The 22,041-nt window shown below is 32.0% G+C and overlaps 1 protein-coding gene across 2 annotated transcripts; it reads right to left on the bottom strand.

Annotated features, from left to right (window-relative positions):
• Positions 1–11,780: 11,780 nt before the first annotated feature.
• LOC129916144 (lachesin) lies at positions 11,781–21,499 on the bottom strand. Of its 2 annotated transcripts, none has more exons than XM_055995940.1 (10): positions 21,126–21,499; positions 17,678–17,813; positions 16,314–16,435; positions 16,041–16,248; positions 14,683–14,856; positions 14,368–14,496; positions 12,448–12,652; positions 12,232–12,380; positions 12,114–12,173; positions 11,781–12,069 (listed from the first exon to the last, which is right to left on the bottom strand). In XM_055995940.1, the coding sequence occupies exons 2-10, from the start codon at positions 17,754–17,756 to the stop codon at positions 11,954–11,956; spliced, it is 1,242 nt and encodes a 413-aa protein (XP_055851915.1). In that variant the 5' UTR covers positions 17,757–17,813; positions 21,126–21,499; the 3' UTR covers positions 11,781–11,953. The 2 variants fall into 2 exon arrangements, with proteins under 2 accessions (XP_055851915.1, XP_055851916.1); XM_055995941.1 differs by having other exon boundaries at positions 11,781–12,057.
• Between the last annotated feature and the right edge of the window lie 542 nt (positions 21,500–22,041).

The following is a 22,041-nucleotide window of genomic DNA, read 5'->3' as shown; positions in this document are numbered from 1 at the left end:
CCATCTGTTTTCCAAAAAAATCACTTCTACTCCAGAAAATAACATTAGTTTATCAAAATTAAGAATTTTTTTGTTAATACTTTTCGTACAGATTTTAACCTGTAGAATTCGAAAAATATAGGTATCCAAAGAAATGTTTATGCATAGATTTTTGAGATATGAATTTAAAAAAATTCTAATTTTTCTCACAAGTCAACTAAGTATTCAGCCTATATAATGTGTAAGTACTTGAAACTTGAATGCTGAGTATGAACCTAAACAAAAATTTCTTGCTCACGTAAGAAGCTTTTGTCTGAAGAGTAAAGTTTCTAGCAGGTCTGGTTGCTAAATTATTTGCAATCGAAAAATCGAAATTTTTCTAACATTCGAAAGCAAATATTTTCGGAGCAAGGTCTCGAAACAAGATTTGTTTTGCAGATATGAGTTCGCCATCAGCAGGCCTATAATTTTATGTGATAAATTTACAAATCTATTTTTTAAGGATTTTCGAGAAAAAAATCAAGATTAACTCCTTGCCTAAAAAATAGGCATTTTCAAAAATTTCCTCCAAATCCCTCGAGTGGTACATCAAACGGAAGGCCTCTTTAAGCTCTATTCATAACTGAAAACTAAAAGTTTCTTGAAGAACTGGTTGCTGAATTATTCACAATCGAAATATTTTTTTTTTATTCATTTGGAAGCAGATATTTTCGGATCAAGGTCTCGAAACAAGATTTGGTTTGCAGATATGAGTTCGCCATCAGCAGGCCTATAATTTTATGTGATAAATTTACAAATCTATTTTTTAAGGATTTTCGAGAAAAAATCAAGGTTAACCCCTTGCCTAAAAAATGGGCATTTTCAAAAATTTTCTCCAAATATGTCGAGTGGTTCATCAAACGGAAGGCCTCTTTAAGCTCTATTCATAACTGAAAACTAAAAGTCTCTTGCAGAACTGGTTGCTGAATTATTCGCAATCGAAATATCGAAATTTTTCTTCCATTCGGAAGCAAATATTTTCGGATCAAGGCCTCGAAGCAAGATTTGGTTTGCAGATATGAGTTAACAATGAGCAGGCCTATAATTTTGGGTGAAAAAATTACAAGTCTATTTTTTAAGGATTTTCGAGAAAAAAAAACAAGGTTAACCCCTTGCCTAAAAAATAGGCACTTTCAAAAATTTCCTCCAAATCCATCGAGTGGTACATCAAACGGAAGGCCTCTTTAAGCTCTATTCATAACTGAAAACTAAAAGTTTCTTGAAGAACTGGTTGCTGAATTATTCACAATCCAAATATTTTTCTTTATTCATTTGGAAGCAGATATTTTCGGATCAAGGTCTCGAAACAAGATTTGGTTTGCTGATATGAGTTCACAATGAGCAGGCCTATAATTTTGGGTGAAAATATTACATATCTATTTTTTAAGGACTTTCGAGAAAAAATCCCTTGCCTAAAAAAACGGCACTTCCAAAAATTTCCTCCAAAGCAATCAAGGGGTACATCAAACAGAAGGCCTCTTTAAGCTCTATTCATAACTGAAAACCAAAAGTTTCTTGCATGTCTGGTTGCTGAATTATTCGCAACCGAAATATGTTTTTTTTTTTTCATTTGGAAGCAGATATTTTCAGATCAATGTCTCGAAACAAGATTTCGTTTGCAGATATGAGTTCGCCATGCGCAGGCCTATAATTTTATGTGGAAAATTAACAAATCTATTTTTTAAGGATTTTCGAGAAAAAATCAAGGTTAACCCCTTGCCTAAAAAATGGGCATTTTCAAAAATTTTCTCCAAATCAATCGAGTGGTTCATCAAACGGAAGGCCTCTTTAAGCTCTATTCATAACTGAAAACTAAAAGTCTCTTGCAGAACTGGTTGCGAAATATATTTTTCATTCATTTGGAAGCAGATATTTTCAGATAAAGGTCTCGAAATATGGTTTGCAGATATAAGTTCACAATGAGCAGGCCTATAATTTTGGGTGAAAAAATTACAAGTCTATTTTTTAAGTATTTTCGAGAAAAAATCAAGGTTAACCCCTTGCCTAAAAAATGTGAATTTTCAAAAATTTCCTCCAAATCAATCGAGTGGTTCATCAAACGGAAGGCCTCTTTAAGCTCTATTCATAACTGAAAACTAAAAGTCTCTTGCATAACTGGTTGCTGAATTGTTGACAATCGAAGTATTTTTTTCATTCATTTGGAAGCAGATATTTTCAGATCAAGGTCTCGAAATAAGATTTCGTTTGCAGATATAAGTTGACAATGAGCAGGCCTATAATTTTGGGTGAAAAAATTACAAGTCGATTTAAGGATTTTCGATAAAAAAATCAAGGTTAACCCCTTGCCTAAAAAAACGGCACTTTCAAAAATTTCCTCAAAATCAATCGAGGACTATAATTTTATGTCAACAATTTACAAATTTATTTTTTAAGGATTTTCGACCCCTTGCCTAAAAAATGGGCATTTTCAAAAATTTTCTCCAAATCAATCGAGTGGTTTATCAAACGGAAGGCCTCTTTAAGATCTATTCATAACTGAAAACTAAAAGTCTCTTGCAGAACTGGTTGCTGAATTATTCGCAATCGAAATATCGAAATTTTTCTTCCATTCGGAAGCAAATATTTTCGGATCGAGGCCTCGAAGCAAGATTTGGTTTGCAGATATGAGTTAACAATGAGCAGGCCTATAATTTTGGGTGAAAAAATTACAAGTCTATTTTTTAAGGATTTTCGAGAAAAAAATCAAGGTTAACCCCTTGCCTAAAAAAACGGCACTTTCAAAAATTTCCTCCAAATCAATCAAGTGGTACATCAAACGGAAGGCCTCTTTAAGCTCTATTCATAACTGAAAACTAAAAGTCTCTTGCAGAACTGGTTGCTGAATTATTGACAATCGAAATATATATATTTAATTTTCCTTCATTTGGAAGCAGATATTTTCGGATCAAGGTCTCGAAATAAGATTTGGTTTGCAGATATAAGTTCACAATGAGAAGGCCTATAATTTTGGGTGAAAAAATTACAAGTCTATTTTTTAAGGATTTTCGAGAAAAAATCAAGGTTAACCCCTTGCCTAAAAAAACGGCACTTTCAAAAATTTCCTCAAAATCAATCGAGGGATATAATTTTATGTCATTAATGTACAAATTTATTTTTTAAGGATTTTCGAGAAAAAAATCAAGGGCAACCCCTTGCCTAAAAAACAAGCATTTTCAAAAATTTCCTCCAAATCAATCGATTGGTACGTCAAACGGAAGGCCTCTTTAAGCTCTATTCATAACTGAAAACTAAAAGTTTCTTGCAGAACTGGTTGCTGAATTATTCACAATCGAAATATTTTTCTTTATTCATTTGGAAGCAGATATTTTCGGATCAAGGTCTCGAAACAAGATTTGGTTTGCTGATATGAGTTCACAATGAGCAGCCCTATAATTTTGGGTGAAAATATTACAAATCTATTTTTTAAGGACTTTCGAGAAAAAATCAGGGTTAACCCCTTGCCTAAAAAAACGGCACTTTCAAAAATTTCCTCCAAAGCAATCAAGGGGTACATCAAACGGAAGGCCTCTTTAAGCTCTATTCATACCTGAAAACTAAAAGTCTCTTGCAGAACTGGTTGCTGAATTATTGACAATCGAAATATATTTTTCATTCATTTGGAAGCAGATATTTTCAGATCAAGGTCTCGAAATAAGATTTGGTTTGCAGATATAAGTTCACAATGAGCAGGCCTATAATTTTGGGTGAAAAAATTACAAGTCTATTTTTTAAGTATTTTCGAGAAAAAATCAAGGTTAACCCCTTGCCTAAAAAATGTGAATTTTCAAAAATTTCCTCCAAATCAATCGAGTGGTTCATCAAACGGAAGGCCTCTTTAAGCTCTATTCATAACTGAAAACTAAAAGTCTCTTGCAGAACTGGTTGCTGAATTATTCGCAATCGAAATATCGAATTTTTTCTTCCATTCGGAAGCAAATATTTTCGGATCAAGGCCTCGAAGCAAGATTTGGTTTGCAGATATGAGTTTACAATGAGCAGGCCTATAATTTTGGGTGAAAATATTACAAATCTATTTTTTAAGGATTTTCGAGAAAAAATCAAGGTTTACCCCTTGCCTAAAAAAAGGCATTTTCAAAAATTTCCTCCAAATCAATCGAGTGGTACATCAAACGGAAGGCCTCTTTAACCTCTATTCATAACTGAAAACTAAAAGTCTCTTGCAGAACTGGTTGCTGAATTGTTGACAATCGAAGTATTTTTTTCATTCATTTGGAAGCAGATGTTTTCGGATCAAGGTCTCGAAACAAAATTTGGCTTGCAGATATGAGTTCAGAATAAGCAGGCCTATAATTTTGGGTGAAAAAATTACAAGTCTATTTTTTAAGTATTTTCGAGAAAAAATCAAGGTTAACCCCTTGCCTAAAAAATGTGAATTTTCAAAAATTTCCTCCAAATCAATCGAGTGGTTCATCAAACGGAAGGCCTCTTTAAGCTCTATTCATAACTGAAAACTAAAAGTCTCTTGCAGAACTGGTTGCTGAATTATTCGCAATCGAAATATCGAATTTTTTCTTCCATTCGGAAGCAAATATTTTCGGATCAAGGCCTCGAAGCAAGATTTGGTTTGCAGATATGAGTTTACAATGAGCAGGCCTATAATTTTGGGTGAAAATATTACAAATCTATTTTTTAAGGATTTTCGAGAAAAAATCAAGGTTTACCCCTTGCCTAAAAAAAGGCATTTTCAAAAATTTCCTCCAAATCAATCGAGTGGTACATCAAACGGAAGGCCTCTTTAACCTCTATTCATAACTGAAAACTAAAAGTCTCTTGCAGAACTGGTTGCTGAATTATTGACAATCGAAATATATTTTTCATTCATTTGGAAGCAGATATTTTCAGATCAAGGTCTCGAAATAAGATTTGGTTTGCAGATATAAGTTCACAATGAGCAGGCCTATAATTTTGGGTGAAAAAATTACAAATCTATTTTTTAAGGATTTTAGAGAAAAAAATCAAAGTTAACCCCTTGCCTAAAAAAACGGCACTTTCAAAAATTTCCTCAAAATCAATCGAGGGCTATAATTTTATGTCAACAATTTCCATAATCGTCAAAATCAATCGAGGGCTATAATTTTATGTCAACAATTTACAAATTTATTTTTTAAGGATTTTCGAGAAAAAATCAAGGTTAACCCCTTGCCTAAAAAATGGGCATTTTCAAAAATTTTCTCCAAATCAATCGAGTGGTTTATCAAACGGAAGGCCTCTTTAAGCTCTATTCATAACTGAAAACTAAAAATCTCTTGCAGAACTGGTTGCTGAATTATTGACAATCGAAATATATTTTTCATTCATTTGGAAGCAGATATTTTCAGATCAAGGTCTCGAAATAAGATTTGGTTTGCAGATATAAGTTCACAATGAGCAGGCCTATAATTTTGGGTGAAAAAATTACAAGTCTATTTTTTAAGTATTTTCGAGAAAAAATCAAGGTTAACCCCTTGCCTAAAAAATGTGAATTTTCAAAAATTTCCTCCAAATCAATCGAGTGGTTCATCAAACGGAAGGCCTCTTTAAGCTCTATTCATAACTGAAAACTAAAAGTCTCTTGCAGAACTGGTTGCTGAATTGTTGACAATCGAAATATCGAATTTTTTCTTCCATTCGGAAGCAAATATTTTCGGATCAAGGCCTCGAAGCAAGATTTGTTTTGCAGATATGAGTTTACAATGAGCAGGCCTATAATTTTGGGTGAAAATATTACAAATCTATTTTTTAAGGATTTTCGAGAAAAAATCAAAAAAAGGCATTTTCAAAAATTTCCTCCAAATCAATCGAGTGGTACATCAAACGGAAGGCCTCTTTAACCTCTATTCATAACTGAAAACTAAAAGTCTCTTGCAGAACTGGTTGCTGAATTATTGACAATCGAAATATATTTTTCATTCATTTGGAAGCAGATATTTTCAGATCAAGGTCTCGAAATAAGATTTGGTTTGCAGATATAAGTTCACAATGAGCAGGCCTATAATTTTGGGTGAAAAAATTACAAGTCTATTTTTTAAGTATTTTCGAGAAAAAATCAAGGTTAATCCCTTGCCTAAAAAATGTGAATTTTCTAAAAATTTCCTCCAAATCAATCGAGTGGTTCATCAAACGGAAGGCCTCTTTAAGCTCTATTCATAACTGAAAACTAAAAGTCTCTTGCAGAACTGGTTGCTGAATTGTTGACAATCGAAGTATTTTTTTCATTCATTTGGAAGCAGATGTTTTCGGATCAAGGTCTCGAAACAAAATTTGGCTTGCAGATATGAGTTCAGAATAAGCAGGCCTATAATTTTGGGTGAAAAAATTACAAGTCTATTTTTTAAGTATTTTCGAGAAAAAATCAAGGTTAACCCCTTGCCTAAAAAATGTGAATTTTCAAAAATTTCCTCCAAATCAATCGAGTGGTTCATCAAACGGAAGGCCTCTTTAAGCTCTATTCATAACTGAAAACTAAAAGTCTCTTGCAGAACTGGTTGCTGAATTATTCGCAATCGAAATATCGAATTTTTTCTTCCATTCGGAAGCAAATATTTTCGGATCAAGGCCTCGAAGCAAGATTTGGTTTGCAGATATGAGTTTACAATGAGCAGGCCTATAATTTTGGGTGAAAATATTACAAATCTATTTTTTAAGGATTTTCGAGAAAAAATCAAGGTTTACCCCTTGCCTAAAAAAAGGCATTTTCAAAAATTTCCTCCAAATCAATCGAGTGGTACATCAAACGGAAGGCCTCTTTAACCTCTATTCATAACTGAAAACTAAAAGTCTCTTGCAGAACTGGTTGCTGAATTATTGACAATCGAAATATATTTTTCATTCATTTGGAAGCAGATATTTTCAGATCAAGGTCTCGAAATAAGATTTGGTTTGCAGATATAAGTTCACAATGAGCAGGCCTATAATTTTGGGTGAAAAAATTACAAGTCTATTTTTTAAGGATTTTCGAGAAAAAATCAAGGTTAACCCCTTGCCTAAAAAAACGGCACTTTCAAAAATTTCCTCCAAATCAATCGAGTGGTTCATCAAACAGAAGGCCTCTTTAAGCTCTATTCATAACTGAAAACTAAAAGTCTCTTGCATAACTGGTTGCTGAATTGTTGACAATCGAAGTATTTTTTTCATTCATTTGGAAGCAGATATTTTCGGATCAAGGTCTCGAAACAAGATTTGGTTTACAGATATGAGTTCAGAATGAGCAGGCCTATAATTTTGGGTGAAAAAATTACAAGTCTATTTTTTAAGTATTTTCGAGAAAAAATCAAGGTTAACCCCTTGCCTAAAAAATGGGCATTTTCAAAAATTTCCTCCAAATCCATCGAGTGGTACATCAAACGGAAGGCCTCTTTAAGCTCTATTCATAACTGAAAACTAAAAGTCTCTTGCAGAACTGGTTGCTGAATTATTCGCAATCGAAATATCGAAATTTTTCTTCCATTCGGAAGCAAATATTTTCGGATCAAGGCCTCGAAGCAAGATTTGGTTTGCAGATATGAGTTAACAATGAGCAGGCCTATACTTTTGGGTGAAAAAATTACAAGTCTATTTTTTAAGGATTTTCGAGAAAAAATCAAGGTTAACCCCTTGCCTAAAAAATAGGCACTTTCAAAAATTTCCTCCAAATCCATCGAGTGGTACATCAAACGGAAGGCCTCTTTAAGCTCTATTCATAACTGAAAACTAAAAGTTTCTTGAAGAACTGGTTGCTGAATTATTCACAATCGAAATATTTTTTTTTTATTCATTTGGAAGCAGATATTTTCGGATCAAGGTCTCGAAATAAGATTTCGTTTGCAGATATAAGTTCACAATGAGCAGGCCTATAATTTTGGGTGAAAAAATTACAAATCTATTTTTTAAGGATTTTAGAGAAAAAAATCAAAGTTAACCCCTTGCCTAAAAAAACGGCACTTTCAAAAATTTCCTCAAAATCAATCGAGGGCTATAATTTTATGTCAACAATTTCCATAATCGTCAAAATCAATCGAGGGCTATAATTTTATGTCAACAATTTACAAATTTATTTTTTAAGGATTTTCGAGAAAAAATCAAGGTTAACCCCTTGCCTAAAAAATGGGCATTTTCAAAAATTTTCTCCAAATCAATCGAGTGGTTTATCAAACGGAAGGCCTCTTTAAGCTCTATTCATAACTGAAAACTAAAAATCTCTTGCAGAACTGGTTGCTGAATTATTGACAATCGAAATATATTTTTCATTCATTTGGAAGCAGATATTTTCAGATCAAGGTCTCGAAATAAGATTTGGTTTGCAGATATAAGTTCACAATTAGCAGGCCTATAATTTTGGGTGAAAAAATTACAAGTCTATTTTTGAAGTATTTTCGAGAAAAAATCAAGGTTAACCCCTTGCCTAAAAAATGGGCATTTTCAAAAATTTTCTCCAAATATATCGAGTGGTTCATCAAACGGAAGGCCTCTTTAAGCTCTATTCATAACTGAAAACTAAAAGTCTCTTGCAGAACTGGTTGCTGAATTATTGACAATCGAAATATATTTTTCATTCATTTGGAAGCAGATATTTTCAGATCAAGGTCTCGAAATAAGATTTGGTTTGCAGATATAAGTTCACAATTAGCAGGCCTATAATTTTGGGTGAAAAAATTACAAGTCTATTTTTTAAGTATTTTCGAGAAAAAATCAAGGTTAACCCCTTGCCTAAAAAATAGGCACTTTCAAAAATTTCCTCCAAATCAATCGAGTGGCACATCAACCGAAAGGACTTTTTAAGCTCTATTCATAACTGAAAATTAAAGTTTCTTGAAGAACTGGTTGCTGAATTATTCACAATCGAAATATTTTTTTTTTATTCATTTGGAAGCAGATATTTTCGGATCAAGGTCTCGAAACAAGATTTGGTTTGCAGATATGAGTTCGCCATCAGCAGGCCTATAATTTTATGTGATAAATTTACAAATCTATTTTTTAAGGATTTTCGAGAAAAAAATCAAGGTTAACTCCTTGCCTAAAAAATAGGCATTTTCAAAAATTTCCTCCAAATCCATCGAGTGGTACATCAAACGGAAGGCCTCTTTAAGCTCTATTCATAACTGAAAACTAAAAGTTTCTTGAAGAACTGGTTGCTGAATTATTCACAATCCAAATATTTTTCTTTATTCATTTGGAAGCAGATATTTTCGGATCAAGGTCTCGAAACAAGATTTGGTTTGCTGATATGAGTTCACAATGAGCAGGCCTATAATTTTGGGTGAAAAAATTACAAGTCTATTTTTTAAGGATTTTCGAGAAAAAATCAAGGTTAACCCCTTGCCTAAAAAAACGGCACTTTCAAAAATTTCCTCAAAATCAATCGAGGGCTATAATTTTATGTCAACAATTTACAAATTTATTTTTTAAGGATTTTCGAGAAAAAAATCAAGTTTAACCCCTTGCCTAAAAAACAGGCATTTTCAAAAATTTCCTCCAAATCAATCGAGTGGTACGTCAAACGGAAGGCCTCTTTAAGCTCTATTCATAACTGAAAACTAAAAGTTTCTTGCAGAACTCGTTGCTGAATTATTCACAATCGAAATATTTTTCTTTATTCATTTGGAAGCAGATATTTTCGGATCAAGGTCTCGAAACAAGATTTGGTTTGCTGATATGAGTTCACAATGAGCAGGCCTATAATTTTGGGTGAAAATATTACAAATCTATTTTTTAAGGACTTTCGAGAAAAAATCAGGGTTAACCCCTTGCCTAAAAAAACGGCACTTTCAAAAATTTCCTCCAAAGCAATCAAGGGGTACATCAAACAGAAGGCCTCTTTAAGCTCTATTCATACCTGAAAACTAAAAGTCTCTTGCAGAACTGGTTGCTGAATTATTGACAATCGAAATATATATTCATTCATTTGGAAGCAGATATTTTCAGATCAAGGTCTCGAAATAAGATTTGGTTTTCAGATATAAGTTCACAATGAGAAGGCCTATAATTTTGGGTGAAAAAATTACAAGTCTATTTTTTAAGGATTTTCGAGAAAAAATCAAGGTTAACCCCTTGCCTAAAAAAACGGCACTTTCAAAAATTTCCTCAAAATCAATCGAGGGCTATAATTTTATGTCAACAATTTACAAATTTATTTTTTAAGGATTTTCGAGAAAAAAATCAAGGGTAACCCCTTGCCTAAAAAACAGGCATTTTCAAAAATTTCCTCCAAATCAATCGAGTGGTACGTCAAACGGAAGGCCTCTTTAAGCTCTATTCATAACTGAAAACTAAAAGTTTCTTGCAGAACTCGTTGCTGAATTATTCACAATCGAAATATTTTTCTTTATTCATTTGGAAGCAGATATTTTCGGATCAAGGTCTCGAAACAAGATTTGGTTTGCTGATATGAGTTCACAATGAGCAGTCCTATAATTTTGGGTGAAAATATTACAAATCTATTTTTTAAGGACTTTCGAGAAAAAATCAGGGTTAACCCCTTGCCTAAAAAAACGGCACTTTCAAAAATTTCCTCCAAAGCAATCAAGGGGTACATCAAACAGAAGGCCTCTTTAAGCTCTATTCATACCTGAAAACTAAAAGTCTCTTGCAGAACTGGTTGCTGAATTATTGACAATCGAAATATATATTCATTCATTTGGAAGCAGATATTTTCAGATCAAGGTCTCGAAATAAGATTTGGTTTTCAGATATAAGTTCACAATGAGCAGGCCTATAATTTTTGGTGAAAATATTACAACTCTATTTTTTAAGGATTTTCGGGAAAAAAATCAAGGTTAACCCCTCGCCTAAAAAATAGGAATTTTCAAAAATTTCCTCCAAATCAATCAAGTGGTACATCAAACGGAAGGCCTCTTTAAGCTCTATTCATAACTGAAAACTAAAAGTTTCTTGCAGAACTGGTTGCTGAATTATTGACAATCGAAATATATTTTTCATTCATTTGGAAGCAGATATTTTCGGATCAAGGTCTCGAAATAAGATTTGGTTTGCATATATAAGTTCACAATGAGCAGGCCTATAATTTTGGGTGAAAAAATTACAAGTCTATTTTTTAAGGATTTTCGAGAAAAAATCAACCCCTTGCCTAAAAAATAGGCATTTTTAAGAATTTCCTCCAAATCCGTCGAGTGGTACATCAAACTGAAGGACTCTTTAAGCTCTATTCATAACATGAAACATGAGCCTGAGCCTGACTTTTTTTCATCACACATTCGTCTGGAGAATGCGTCAAACGGGTTCGCACATTCAAGGCCTCTAATTTTAGACGCGCTTCAAATTGAGGTAATTTCCTAGTACAGCTGCGGCCTACTCGACTTGGCACTTTTTTCGACCACTTTTCACCTGATATCGTTATGATAGAGCACCTCGGTCGACCGCTACTGCTCCAATTCTGACTTAGCTCCAAAGAGACTTCCCAAGCCTAGCGTTGCCACATTGAAGCTGGCTCGCCTTCTCGTTCTCCTATCCACTCTACTTCCAAAGCCTTTCTCTCTCCGTCTCACTGTCAGCCTTCATCTATCTTTCCGCTTCGGGTTCTTCCTCTCTATGGCCGAAAATTTGCTGTTTTGCGTCATCGTCGGTGGAGGCGATATCTTCTTCGGATGCGTCAATGCCTCAAGCTGGTTCTGATTTTCTAATAACGTATAACGATGACACGTATTCCCCGCAAATTATATCGTTGCTCTAACTAAATACTAAAGAATATGAAACTGCTCAGTGCTGCCGATAAAGGGTTACTAATTCTAACCCCGCAATCTACTTTTAATAAAAATGTGAAAACGCTGTTTTGAAATTTGTCAAATTATCTCATTTTATCACTTATGAAAATAATTGAGATTTTTCCAATATTTTTTTTTTTTGTTCAAACAAAATTCATAACTCTTTTTTTAATAGATTTTCTACAATTTTATGGGAAAGTTAATATTCCACAATAAAAGATTTATTTCAATATTATAATTCATCTGCTTCGGAGGACATAAAGTATTGCGGCGACTGCAACCACATATGAAATTGGAATTCGACTTCTTTCACTGTTCCCACCTCTAGCAGTTCCTTCCAGACCTATTGACATTCCTTTATTTAAACGAGTTGAAGTATTATTATTCAAAATTAACTACCTGTTATGTAATTCATATTGTCATCTACTGATGATGGTAGTTCCGGATGTAGTTTTATTTCTGTGAAAATATAAAAGTTGGTGGTTTAGAAAAACTACAAATACAATTTTATAATTACCGTAAAGTCTTAATGTCCCTTCGGCACGTCCAAGTGAGTTCGTACTAACACAATGGTATGTTCCGACATCGGCTATAGAAAATGATCTCACTATCAGGATCATTGTACCTTTGTAACCATCCCGTTTTTCTGTAATTCCATACTTTGGGCTAAAACATGCAACAAATAGATTCTTTAATTAATTTATTTGTAGATAGAAACACTTTCTTACAGTACCCATCTAGAAGCATTTCAGGCGAAGACTGACTTGTGTCTGTAGGATTAAAAGATGGCAAACTTAATGCATTTGCAGATGTAATGCGGGCACCTTTTAGCCAATATGACACTGGTGAGGGTGAGGCTTCAACATGACATTCAAGTTGAACATCTGATCCTAAGGGAGTTCCCAATAGTTGACTTGGAGCACGGACCATAGGTGCAACTGAAATAAGAATAAATCCGATCAGAATACAGTTACAGATGTTAAAACAAAAAAAGTAGAAAAAACACCTACAAATTATTAAAATCTTATTTCACAAAACATTCCGGGATACCGTTAGACAAACAGGAAAGAGCTGTGAAACAAGTTGTACTGTTATTTTATAATATTAATAACGCCACTTGCACCTTCCGCTTCCGCGTTTCTTTTAGATTGCCTTATGAAAATTGCTACTGAAGCCAAAATTCTCAAGATGATTGAAAATTTCTAAATAATGCTGGATTTACATGCAGAAAAGTAAAGGGGGATAGATACAATACGTACAATCTGTACGTATGAATATGAAGGAGAGGCATTGAAGAAAACGAAAATGTTCGTCTTCGCCAGAATCTTCCTATAATCTGCCAGAATCTTTCTATAATCTGCATTTGTGAAGATGTCTGCATTTTCATCTACTCCCTCTATCCAACATCTGTGGTTCTAAAATACTGTGTCTCCTTTCAATGCAGATCTGGAAATGCAGACGTATGTAAATCCAGCATAAGTCGTTCATCAAGACCGCCTTTAACTTCGCATTGTTGATGAATTTTCTTGTTGTATTGCCATCGTCTGTCGAATGGAACCCAGGCTTAGTCTTGTCGATATTAAGACCCAATTGCGTATTAAACATACTTTGAATTTGCTTTTATCGTTCATCAAATACCTTTTTGTTTTCGGAGCCTTCTCCTACCCACCATAATTTAAATTGGAGTCTGCACCATGTATGCAACAAATGCGCAAAACATTTGTTTCCACGAATGAAAAATAGATAAACCCAATTTTCAATTACACGTTTTGCATTTAAGTACTTGCACCAAATTCATTTCCTTTGGAGGTGCTCCACAAAGAAAACATTTTGATGCAAAATTCATGTTTGATAAAATGTTACAAACGCTCTCATCAACCATTGTAAAAATTAACTTGAATGAAATGCTTAAATTAAAGCCGTTTTTGTTGAAGGTCATACGAGTGAGTTGTTTTGGAAAAAGGGTAATATTTTAAATATCAGTGCTGTTTAAAAATTGGCCATAAACGTATTTAATAGTCAAACAAATTTACCGATCTGAGATTTCATTATGGTTTCCTCATTTCTTATAAGTTCTGGACATTCCTTTGTAAACATGAAAATAATCAGCCGGCAAAAAAAAAGTGGGAGAACATCGAGGATTTTTCCGTAACACTTCTACTTTGTTCAGACAATTTTAAAGGTGATAATGCTATCAAAAAAGGTACTCATGCTTGTTTGTATTGGCCATGACCGGAATTTCAGTCAAAGCCCCCTTTGCAGATATGAACAGCATTTGTGTCGCCCTTTATTTCGGAAATATCGGTAATGCTCCCCAGTTTTGTGGAGAAGTTCCTGAAGGTTGACGGAGGCAATGGTTTCTGAAACTTTTATTTGGAAGCATCTGCTTTTTGAAATTTTTTCTCAGTTTATAAACTAAGAAATAAATCCTTATAAAATGCAGATCTCAACAAATTACATATAGATATTTTTATTATAGATCCAAATATAGAGGTAATGCGTCTATTAGTGTTTTGTTTGCTTTTTTAAAACATGCTAGACCCGCACCAAAGCCTAAATCGCAAACATTGCATTTTTTTAATTTTCTCCACTTCTCAACGAACTACTTCGGAGGATAAATGACATTCCTTACGGATATATTGTTTATACTCACATTGCACACTTAGAGAGATGCGTTTGCTTACAGCTGGTGGAACATCATTTGATGCTATACATAAATATGCGCCCATTTGACGTCTTTCCAGTCTCACAAGCTTCAGCGATGAACCCGTAAAAGAATCAACTGCAATAATAAAATTTTTAAAGAAAGTGCATTAACTTCATATTATAATGTTAAGTATGTTTAGGGCAAGCAAATTCAGTTAGATACACTTGTACATTCCCAAGACGCATAACTTTAGAATAAATATCATTTCAATATTCTTATTGATTTCATATTTTCTTAAGTAAACATTTTAATTGTATTTACCTTTAATGAGTTCTCTGCTGCCTGTCCTTTTAATTATTAATGGTTCACCGTCTTCTTTCTTCCATATGACGCGTGGTGGGGGGTTTCCTGTGGTTTTACAAGTAAGAATTACATCTTCACCTTCTGACACAGCCAAATCAGAGGAAGAATCTTCATTGAGTATATCGGGAGGTACTTGAAAGTAAAAAATAGTAAATACTAGATTAGATTACATCAGTGGAACATAGTCAGAAAATCTCTTAAACACCTATGCCAATTTTCAGCATTGCAGAAGAGTTTTTAAAAAAAATTTTTTTTTCTTCATTTTCAAAAAAAAATATTTTTTTTTTTTTTAATTATCTTGAATGAATATTTTGAAAATTCTTCGGAAAATGGGTAACTTAACTCAAATTAGAAAACCACTTAATTATTCAAGATAGTTTACAAAAATATATAAATTTTTTTAGTCGAAAATGACGGAAAAAAATTATTTTGAAAAAAAATTTTTTTTTTGTTGGAAATCAAATTCTTTGGAGATTATTTTAGAAAAAATTTTTTTTTGTAAATTTTTTTCTTTTTTTTAAAAAAATTGTTTTTGGAATGTTTTTAGGAAATATTTTTAAAGTCGAAAATTACGGAAAAAAATTATTTTGGAAAAAAATTTTTTTTTTGTTGAAAATCAAATTCTTTGGAGATTTTTTTAGAAAAATTTTTTTTTTATAAATTTTTTTCTTTTTTTGAAAAAAATTGTTTTTAGGAATTTTTTTTTTTGATTCGTAAGCAGTTGTTTAGTACCTATGGTTCGGTTAAAGTGGTGCGAAGTACCCAACACACTTACATCGTTATGGGTCCATTGTGATACCACAAAAGACTAGCAAGTTAGAAACTCACTAGCCGAACCACTCGGAGCTTCTTATGAATAGAGACCTTTAGCGTCCGTTTTTTCTAGGTCCTCGTAGAAGAATTCTCCTAGATGGAGTTTTCTTCTAATAGAAAGAGCGGGGCAGGTGCACAGAAGATGTTGAACAGTTTCCTCTTCTTTTTCGTACGTGCAACTCCTGCAGAAATCGTTAAAGAACACGCCCATTCTTTTTGCGTGTCTACCTATTAGACAGTGTCCTGTAAGAACTCTACCATAGAGCTAATATGCACTCGATTTAAATTCAACAAACCCTTTCAACGTTTCAAGTCTAAACAAGGCCATATTTATTTGGTCGCCAGGCAAGTATTACTAAAGTTGGTTTAAGTACCTAAACATTAAATCAAATTATATCGTATTTTTCATAATTCTGCCTAAAATCCAAATTTATCGATAGATCTATTCCCGTCAAAAAAATATTGAATAAAAACAAAGAAAATCCAATTATTACAATACATACCTTGTACATCAATACATCCAATTTGTTTTTTCATAGGACTAGTGTTAATTTGGCACATATAACATCCTTTATCACTTTCTCTTAATTTATTTATTCTGATTTTCCACGTATGAAAATTTTCGTGTGTTACACTTATTCTTGCGTTATGCGTCACCACTCTGCCTTGCAGAGCCAGTACAGTTTGGTCTGAAGCACGCAGCCATCCTACCTTTAATCAGTAATAATAGATATATTGTAATAAGTTAACTTTTAAACAAACCATATAGTACTTACTTTATTATTGCCAAGATTTCTAACTGTACAAGCTAGAATAGCTTCTCTTCCTGCGGGATATGTTACATTGCTTATAGTACCAATAAACTCTGGTTCTACGTCTAAATTAATATGACTGCCATCTATAGAAAAAGGATAGTAAAAAAAAGTAAATTTTATGTAAGGTCTGAAAGAACTTTAAAAATTTGGGAATTGAATTGAGTTGGATAAATCAAAAGTACGGTAAAGGCCCAACTGCAATAATAGGCATGAACTCGCATTAATTTATGTCAAAATCGGCCCATATGGCCGTGTTTTTACGCCTGCTAGCACCAAGCCAATTTGACATGAGCCCATGCGAGATCATGCCTATTACATACTTGGGCCTTATGGAATAAGTTAGGTACATCTGGGGTTGCCAACTTTTTTAAGAAGGAATAGAGTATATTTGATTTCAGAGACGAAAAAAAAGAGTACATTTGAAAAAAGAAAAGTACTATTTATTTTAAGTCTTGAAAATGTATTTTTTTTTTTGCTTCTTACAGTAGGTACATAACAATTTTTTGATGTTTTTAAAATATGCGTATGACTAAACGTTCAAATTCAAAATTCATGTACATTAAGAACTCATTTTTGATCAATTTCAACGAAGCCCTATTCCTCTTCTCTCGCCATTTCATATTCAAGACCGAAAATACTCTCTCAGTGAATGCTGAAGTGGCAAGAAGAGATAGAATATGGCTTACAATTTTTGCAGTTATCAATATAATTCATCGAAATAAAAATATATAAGAAGGTTAACTCAATTTTAAATACCTTGATTTTTTAAAAGAAAAAATCGAATATTTTAAGGTCTTAACAGGTAAAATAGAGAACAAAATTTGAATAAAAAAAAAATTAAAATTTTAGTAAAAAAATTAAATTTTAAGTTTGACTAAGAAACAAACAAAACAAATAGGTCGTACTAAAACAACGACAAAAATTATAGTGTTTTGTACTCTCTAAATTACAATTGTTCAAATTTAGAAATTATAAGGTCGAATATTTTAAGCCTCGTTTTTTTTTTTCATTCAATTCTATCTTTAGAAATATGAAAGTTATCCACCAATTTGTAAACGTTAAGATGCTTATGTTTATGTGGTTGTACACTCAGCTTTAAGTAAAAAAGAGTATTTTGACGTACTTTATCAGAGTTATAGATTATAGAGTACACATACGTGAAATAGAGTACAATACTCTTTTTTAGAGTACGCTTGGCAACCCTAGGCAACATTTTTCAAGACATTAAACATTTTTTATTCACATTAACTTGTTTTTATTTTTTATTTTTACAATGTTATTTAAAATAATAGCTGCGTATAATATCAAAATCAAAACAAACGTACCTTGAATTGTCTGAGAAAATGATCTCAAGAATATAGTCGATATGCAAAAAAATGCAAATGCTGTTGATATGGTATCCATTATTTCGAATAGCTAAAAACTCCTTACTTCTTTATATGATAAGTGCTTTTCTGATATCTGAAAAAGTGAAAATGCATTAAGCTAGTATAAATCATATTCTGTGTCAAGTAAAATTAATTAAAAATAAAATAGAACTCGAGATAAATCAGACATGACATTACGATTATAGGCAATTCTGTCTGTCTGTCAGTATGTATGTATCTACAGTGTATGGAACCCGTTACCAGAGATACCCAAAGGAGATGGGAAACTTTCGTACGTTTTACCCTCCAAAACCCATTTGTTTATTTCGTGTTGTTGTAATCTCTTTTGTATTCGTGAATAAATGTGAAAAACACACATAGTGTAGCCACGGTGTTTTTACGCACACCTAATCAAAAATGTACGATTTTTCACGCATACTTAGCCAAAAATGTATATTTTTTCACGCATACTTATCCAAAAATGTCTAAAGCAGCTTGTAGGCAAACCCGTATGACGTCAGAAGTTTCTCATCTCTTTTGGGTATCTCTGCCCGTTACTAACTGCCATATAACTGTTTTCTTAATTTCTGATTTTCTCCTATACAACTTATTTTAAAATAGAACCGTTTGAGGAGCCGTAACATTATTTTTTTTTTATTAAAAAAAATTCTTTTTTGGAGTTCTTAATATTATTAATTTTTTTTTTTGAAAAATCAATTTTATTTGAAACGGGCTGAAGAATATTTTGAAGTTTTGTTTTAATATGTCAAATAATAATTTCTAATTTTAATTATGTAGAAGCGCAAGGAGCAATAATTTTTTTTTTATTTTCAAAAATAATTTTTTTTTTTTTTGAGTTCTTAAATATTTTTTTTTTTTTTTTGAAAAATAAATTTTTTGAAAACGGGTTGACGAATTTTGTAAAGTTTTGTTTTCATATTAAAAAAAAAAAATTTTTTTTTGAAAAATGATTGAAAATTTGTATTTACATGTACTATTTTTAAGAAAAACGATTATCGAAAAAAACTTCCTAAGAACTCTTTGATACACAATAAATCAATTGGCACACTGCGCCTAAACGTTCAAAGTGTTGTTTTTCTTATTTCAAAACTAAGTTTTACTTTTTTGAAATTTCTTTTATTGTTTATTAAAATTTCTATTCTTTTATGAATTTTGACACACAAAGATTTAACATTTAAACAAGAAAACCTAAACATAGAAGGAAAAGATAAAATTTCATAAGAACCGGTTATCGGAGCATCATTATTTTCAGGCGAAAAACCAATAATTTCTTAAAAGAACTGATTTTTACTAGAATTTAAGAAAAAGACGAGTTCTTAAATATTTTTTTTTTTTCAGTCCAACGACATTCAAAACTCAGCTTCAAACGGCAGTTTTGTCAGCGCATTTTTTACTGTTTTTCCCAAACACTAAACGCAAAATAAATAAAATTGCTGATCCTTGGACTTGTGAAAGTGAAGATATGTGAAAAGTATGTAAATATCGCTCTTATAACCAAACTGTAGGTAATGAGCAGTATTAAGAGAAAACCGTAATTTTCCACCAATACCCATAAACAAAAAATACCAAGACTGGAAAATTTCCTACGTCTTCCCCCCCAAAACCCTTTTGTGTTCAGTGTTGTCTGTGAATATATGTGAAAGCCACCACGTTAGTAAATGACGTTAACACGCACACATTTATAGATTCACGACATTCACCACACATTTGACACGAGCACAACGATAGGTTCACGACATTCACCACACCTCGCAGCTTGTAGGCAAACGTCAGTTGACCGCCGAGTTTCCAGTCTTGGTATTTTTTGTTTATGCCAATACCGTTTAAGCAAGAATAGAGTGCCATATTACTCGTGTTTGTAGCTCAATCAAACATTTATTAGTAAAATATCTACGAATGACATTCATAGCGTAAATATACGTACAAGTTGTTCCTTTACAATTTCATTGATAAACTGCATAAGGCAATACAAAAAATATGTAGTGCATCGCCTCCTAATCTCTAGGTGAACATAAAGCGACTTAGCACCACTAAAGGAGTCTGAAGATCTGATTGATCCCCGTGAAATAGCTTTAACTCCAACCTATGAAGTTGGTGGTAAAACACACAAGTTGATGTTGTTATTTCAAAACCTTAAAAAAAACTGCTTAACTAAAACAAAACCTAAATTTTTTTTTGTCACTTCATTTAAGAGGGTTTCACTGTATTCAAAAACCAAAACATGAGAAAGTAAGAAACAAAGATTTGAAAAAGTAATCAGAAACTAATTCCATTTTATTAAGAAAAATAATTAAGCCCTGATTTTTCAATCGTCAGTAAGACTATCAGAAGAATAAATGTCAATATAAAAAAAACTTATTCCTAGGAATAAGCTCTATCTGAGGTTTATCTGGCTATTGAAAAATCGGCCCTAAGTGCACTTAAGGTATTTTCAGCATCACATAGAAGTAAAAAGTTCTGATTAAAAAGTACATGAAGAAGTTTGTCCATCAAAATTACTTTAGGCAACAAAAAATAATTTTGTATATTGTAGTATTACAGTTAAACCCGTTTAAGAGAAACATTCTGAAAACAAAGTTTTAGCGGAAACTATTGTCGTTTTTTTTTTCACTGAGAGTACCCTTTTGGCGTTTTCCCTCACACAAAAGGACAAAAAATTATTTCCTCCGGAGTAATTTTAGTAGGTACTACGATGTACTTCGATCTGCACCTTTTTGAACACAGACTTGCACTCACACTTAGGTATTTGACATTTGTTTTAGAGTTTGTTGTTGTTTATTTTTCACAAAGGTGTTTTTCATATACAATAATGGCACACACACACACACACACAGTTAAAAATAAAAAACTACTCTCATACATTCAATCACTAAAGGAAAAAAAAAAAAGTAAATCCGGAGTAGACTCCTCAAAGGAATGCAGAAACACGACATAACTTTAAGTTTTTTATTTTTTTCAGCTTTGGGTACTCTTTAAAGCCAAATATTTATCCAAAAAGATAACAAATCATTCAAAGTAATTTAAACATTTTTTCATATTTTTTAGATTTTGTTAAGAAAAAATTATTAAAATAAAAAATATTAGGTATTAAAAAATAAAAAATAATACTTATCTTTTTTATTGTAAATAAAAGCAATGAAATTTTTCCAGAATATATTTAAAATAATAATCATAATATGCATTTTTCAGTTTTTGTTTATAAAAGAGGTACCTACAAAACTGAAAAAAATTTGTCATATGACCAAAAGAGCATCACTATCCTTCAAATTTTTGTTTATAACTCAACAAATTGTTCCAATTTTCTTAAAAAAAAAAAAACTAAAAGTGCTCACATTGACTTTAAAGAGAAATTTTAAAGAAAAAGTTTGATAAAATAAAATCTCACCTGAAATCTAAAAGGATGAATTTTGTATCTGATTTTGATGTGTATAACACTGAACTAGTGTAAAATTTCATCCCAAGTAATTCATATTATTGTTAGTTGTTGTAATTAATTATACTCATGAAAATTCATCTTTCACGAATTCTAATCATTTTTCAGTTTTTTTTTTTGTTTATACGACACCTAATTTATGCTGCTTATGAAAGTTTAAATGGATAAATATTTTTGTCACATCATTTTGGAAAAAGTTTATTGCAAAGTTTATTATTTTCCTAACATAGAAAAAACATGTCAGCGCCCGTCGGCATTTTAAAATATTTAAAACACCCTTAAAGATTTGTATGAACTAAGTAATTTGTATGAAAAAGCAACACTGAAAACCAAGAAAAAAAATTATACACTAGTATTAAATTTTTTTTCGGAGTCTGCGCTGTCAATATTGAGAATCGATTTTGTATGCGTCATTGACAGGAATTTATTCCAGAAAAGAAAAGGATCAGAAATAGGACATGCCAAAAAAAGCTGTCCTTTTTCATCAACTCTGACAAATAGGTATACCTAAAGTTTGTTTTGTTGGAAATGTTGCTATTCGCTTACTTATTATCCTTGTCTCATACACTATACATTTATTTAATTTATTATAGCACTGAGCCAAGAAATTGAAGAGCAGTGGCAACGCAAAAAAATCCAAATCCATAATATTCACTATCGCACAGAGAAAAAAATAGTCATTTTTAACTACATATTTTTAACTATTTTCATAGTTAAAATCGGGATAACTATTTTGGATTTGGATTTATTTTTGACATTTGACAATTTTACATCCAGATGTATTTTTTAAACTAGGGAATAATATGGCCATTAAAGAAAGAAAATGCTGCAAATAGAAGATTGCAAATAGAAGATTAGATTTTATAAG

Source organism: Episyrphus balteatus, chromosome 3 (assembly GCF_945859705.1).
Source record: "Episyrphus balteatus chromosome 3, idEpiBalt1.1, whole genome shotgun sequence".
Lineage (NCBI taxonomy): Eukaryota > Metazoa > Arthropoda > Insecta > Diptera > Syrphidae > Episyrphus > Episyrphus balteatus.
Note: the sequence above shows the minus strand (reverse complement) of the source record. Positions and strands in the feature narration are given on the sequence as shown.

Excerpts from the sequence above, each read along its gene's own strand:
- LOC129916144 (XM_055995940.1), bottom strand. The coding sequence starts at position 17,756 with ATGGATACCATATCAACAGCATTTGCATTTTTTTGCATATCGACTATA. Across the intron at positions 16,249-16,313 it reads GAAATCTTGGCAATAATAAA|GTAGGATGGCTGCGTGCTTC; the intron begins GTAAGTACTATA and ends TACTGATTAAAG. Across the intron at positions 14,497-14,682 it reads CAGCAGAGAACTCATTAAAG|TTGATTCTTTTACGGGTTCA; the intron begins GTAAATACAATT and ends TTATTATTGCAG.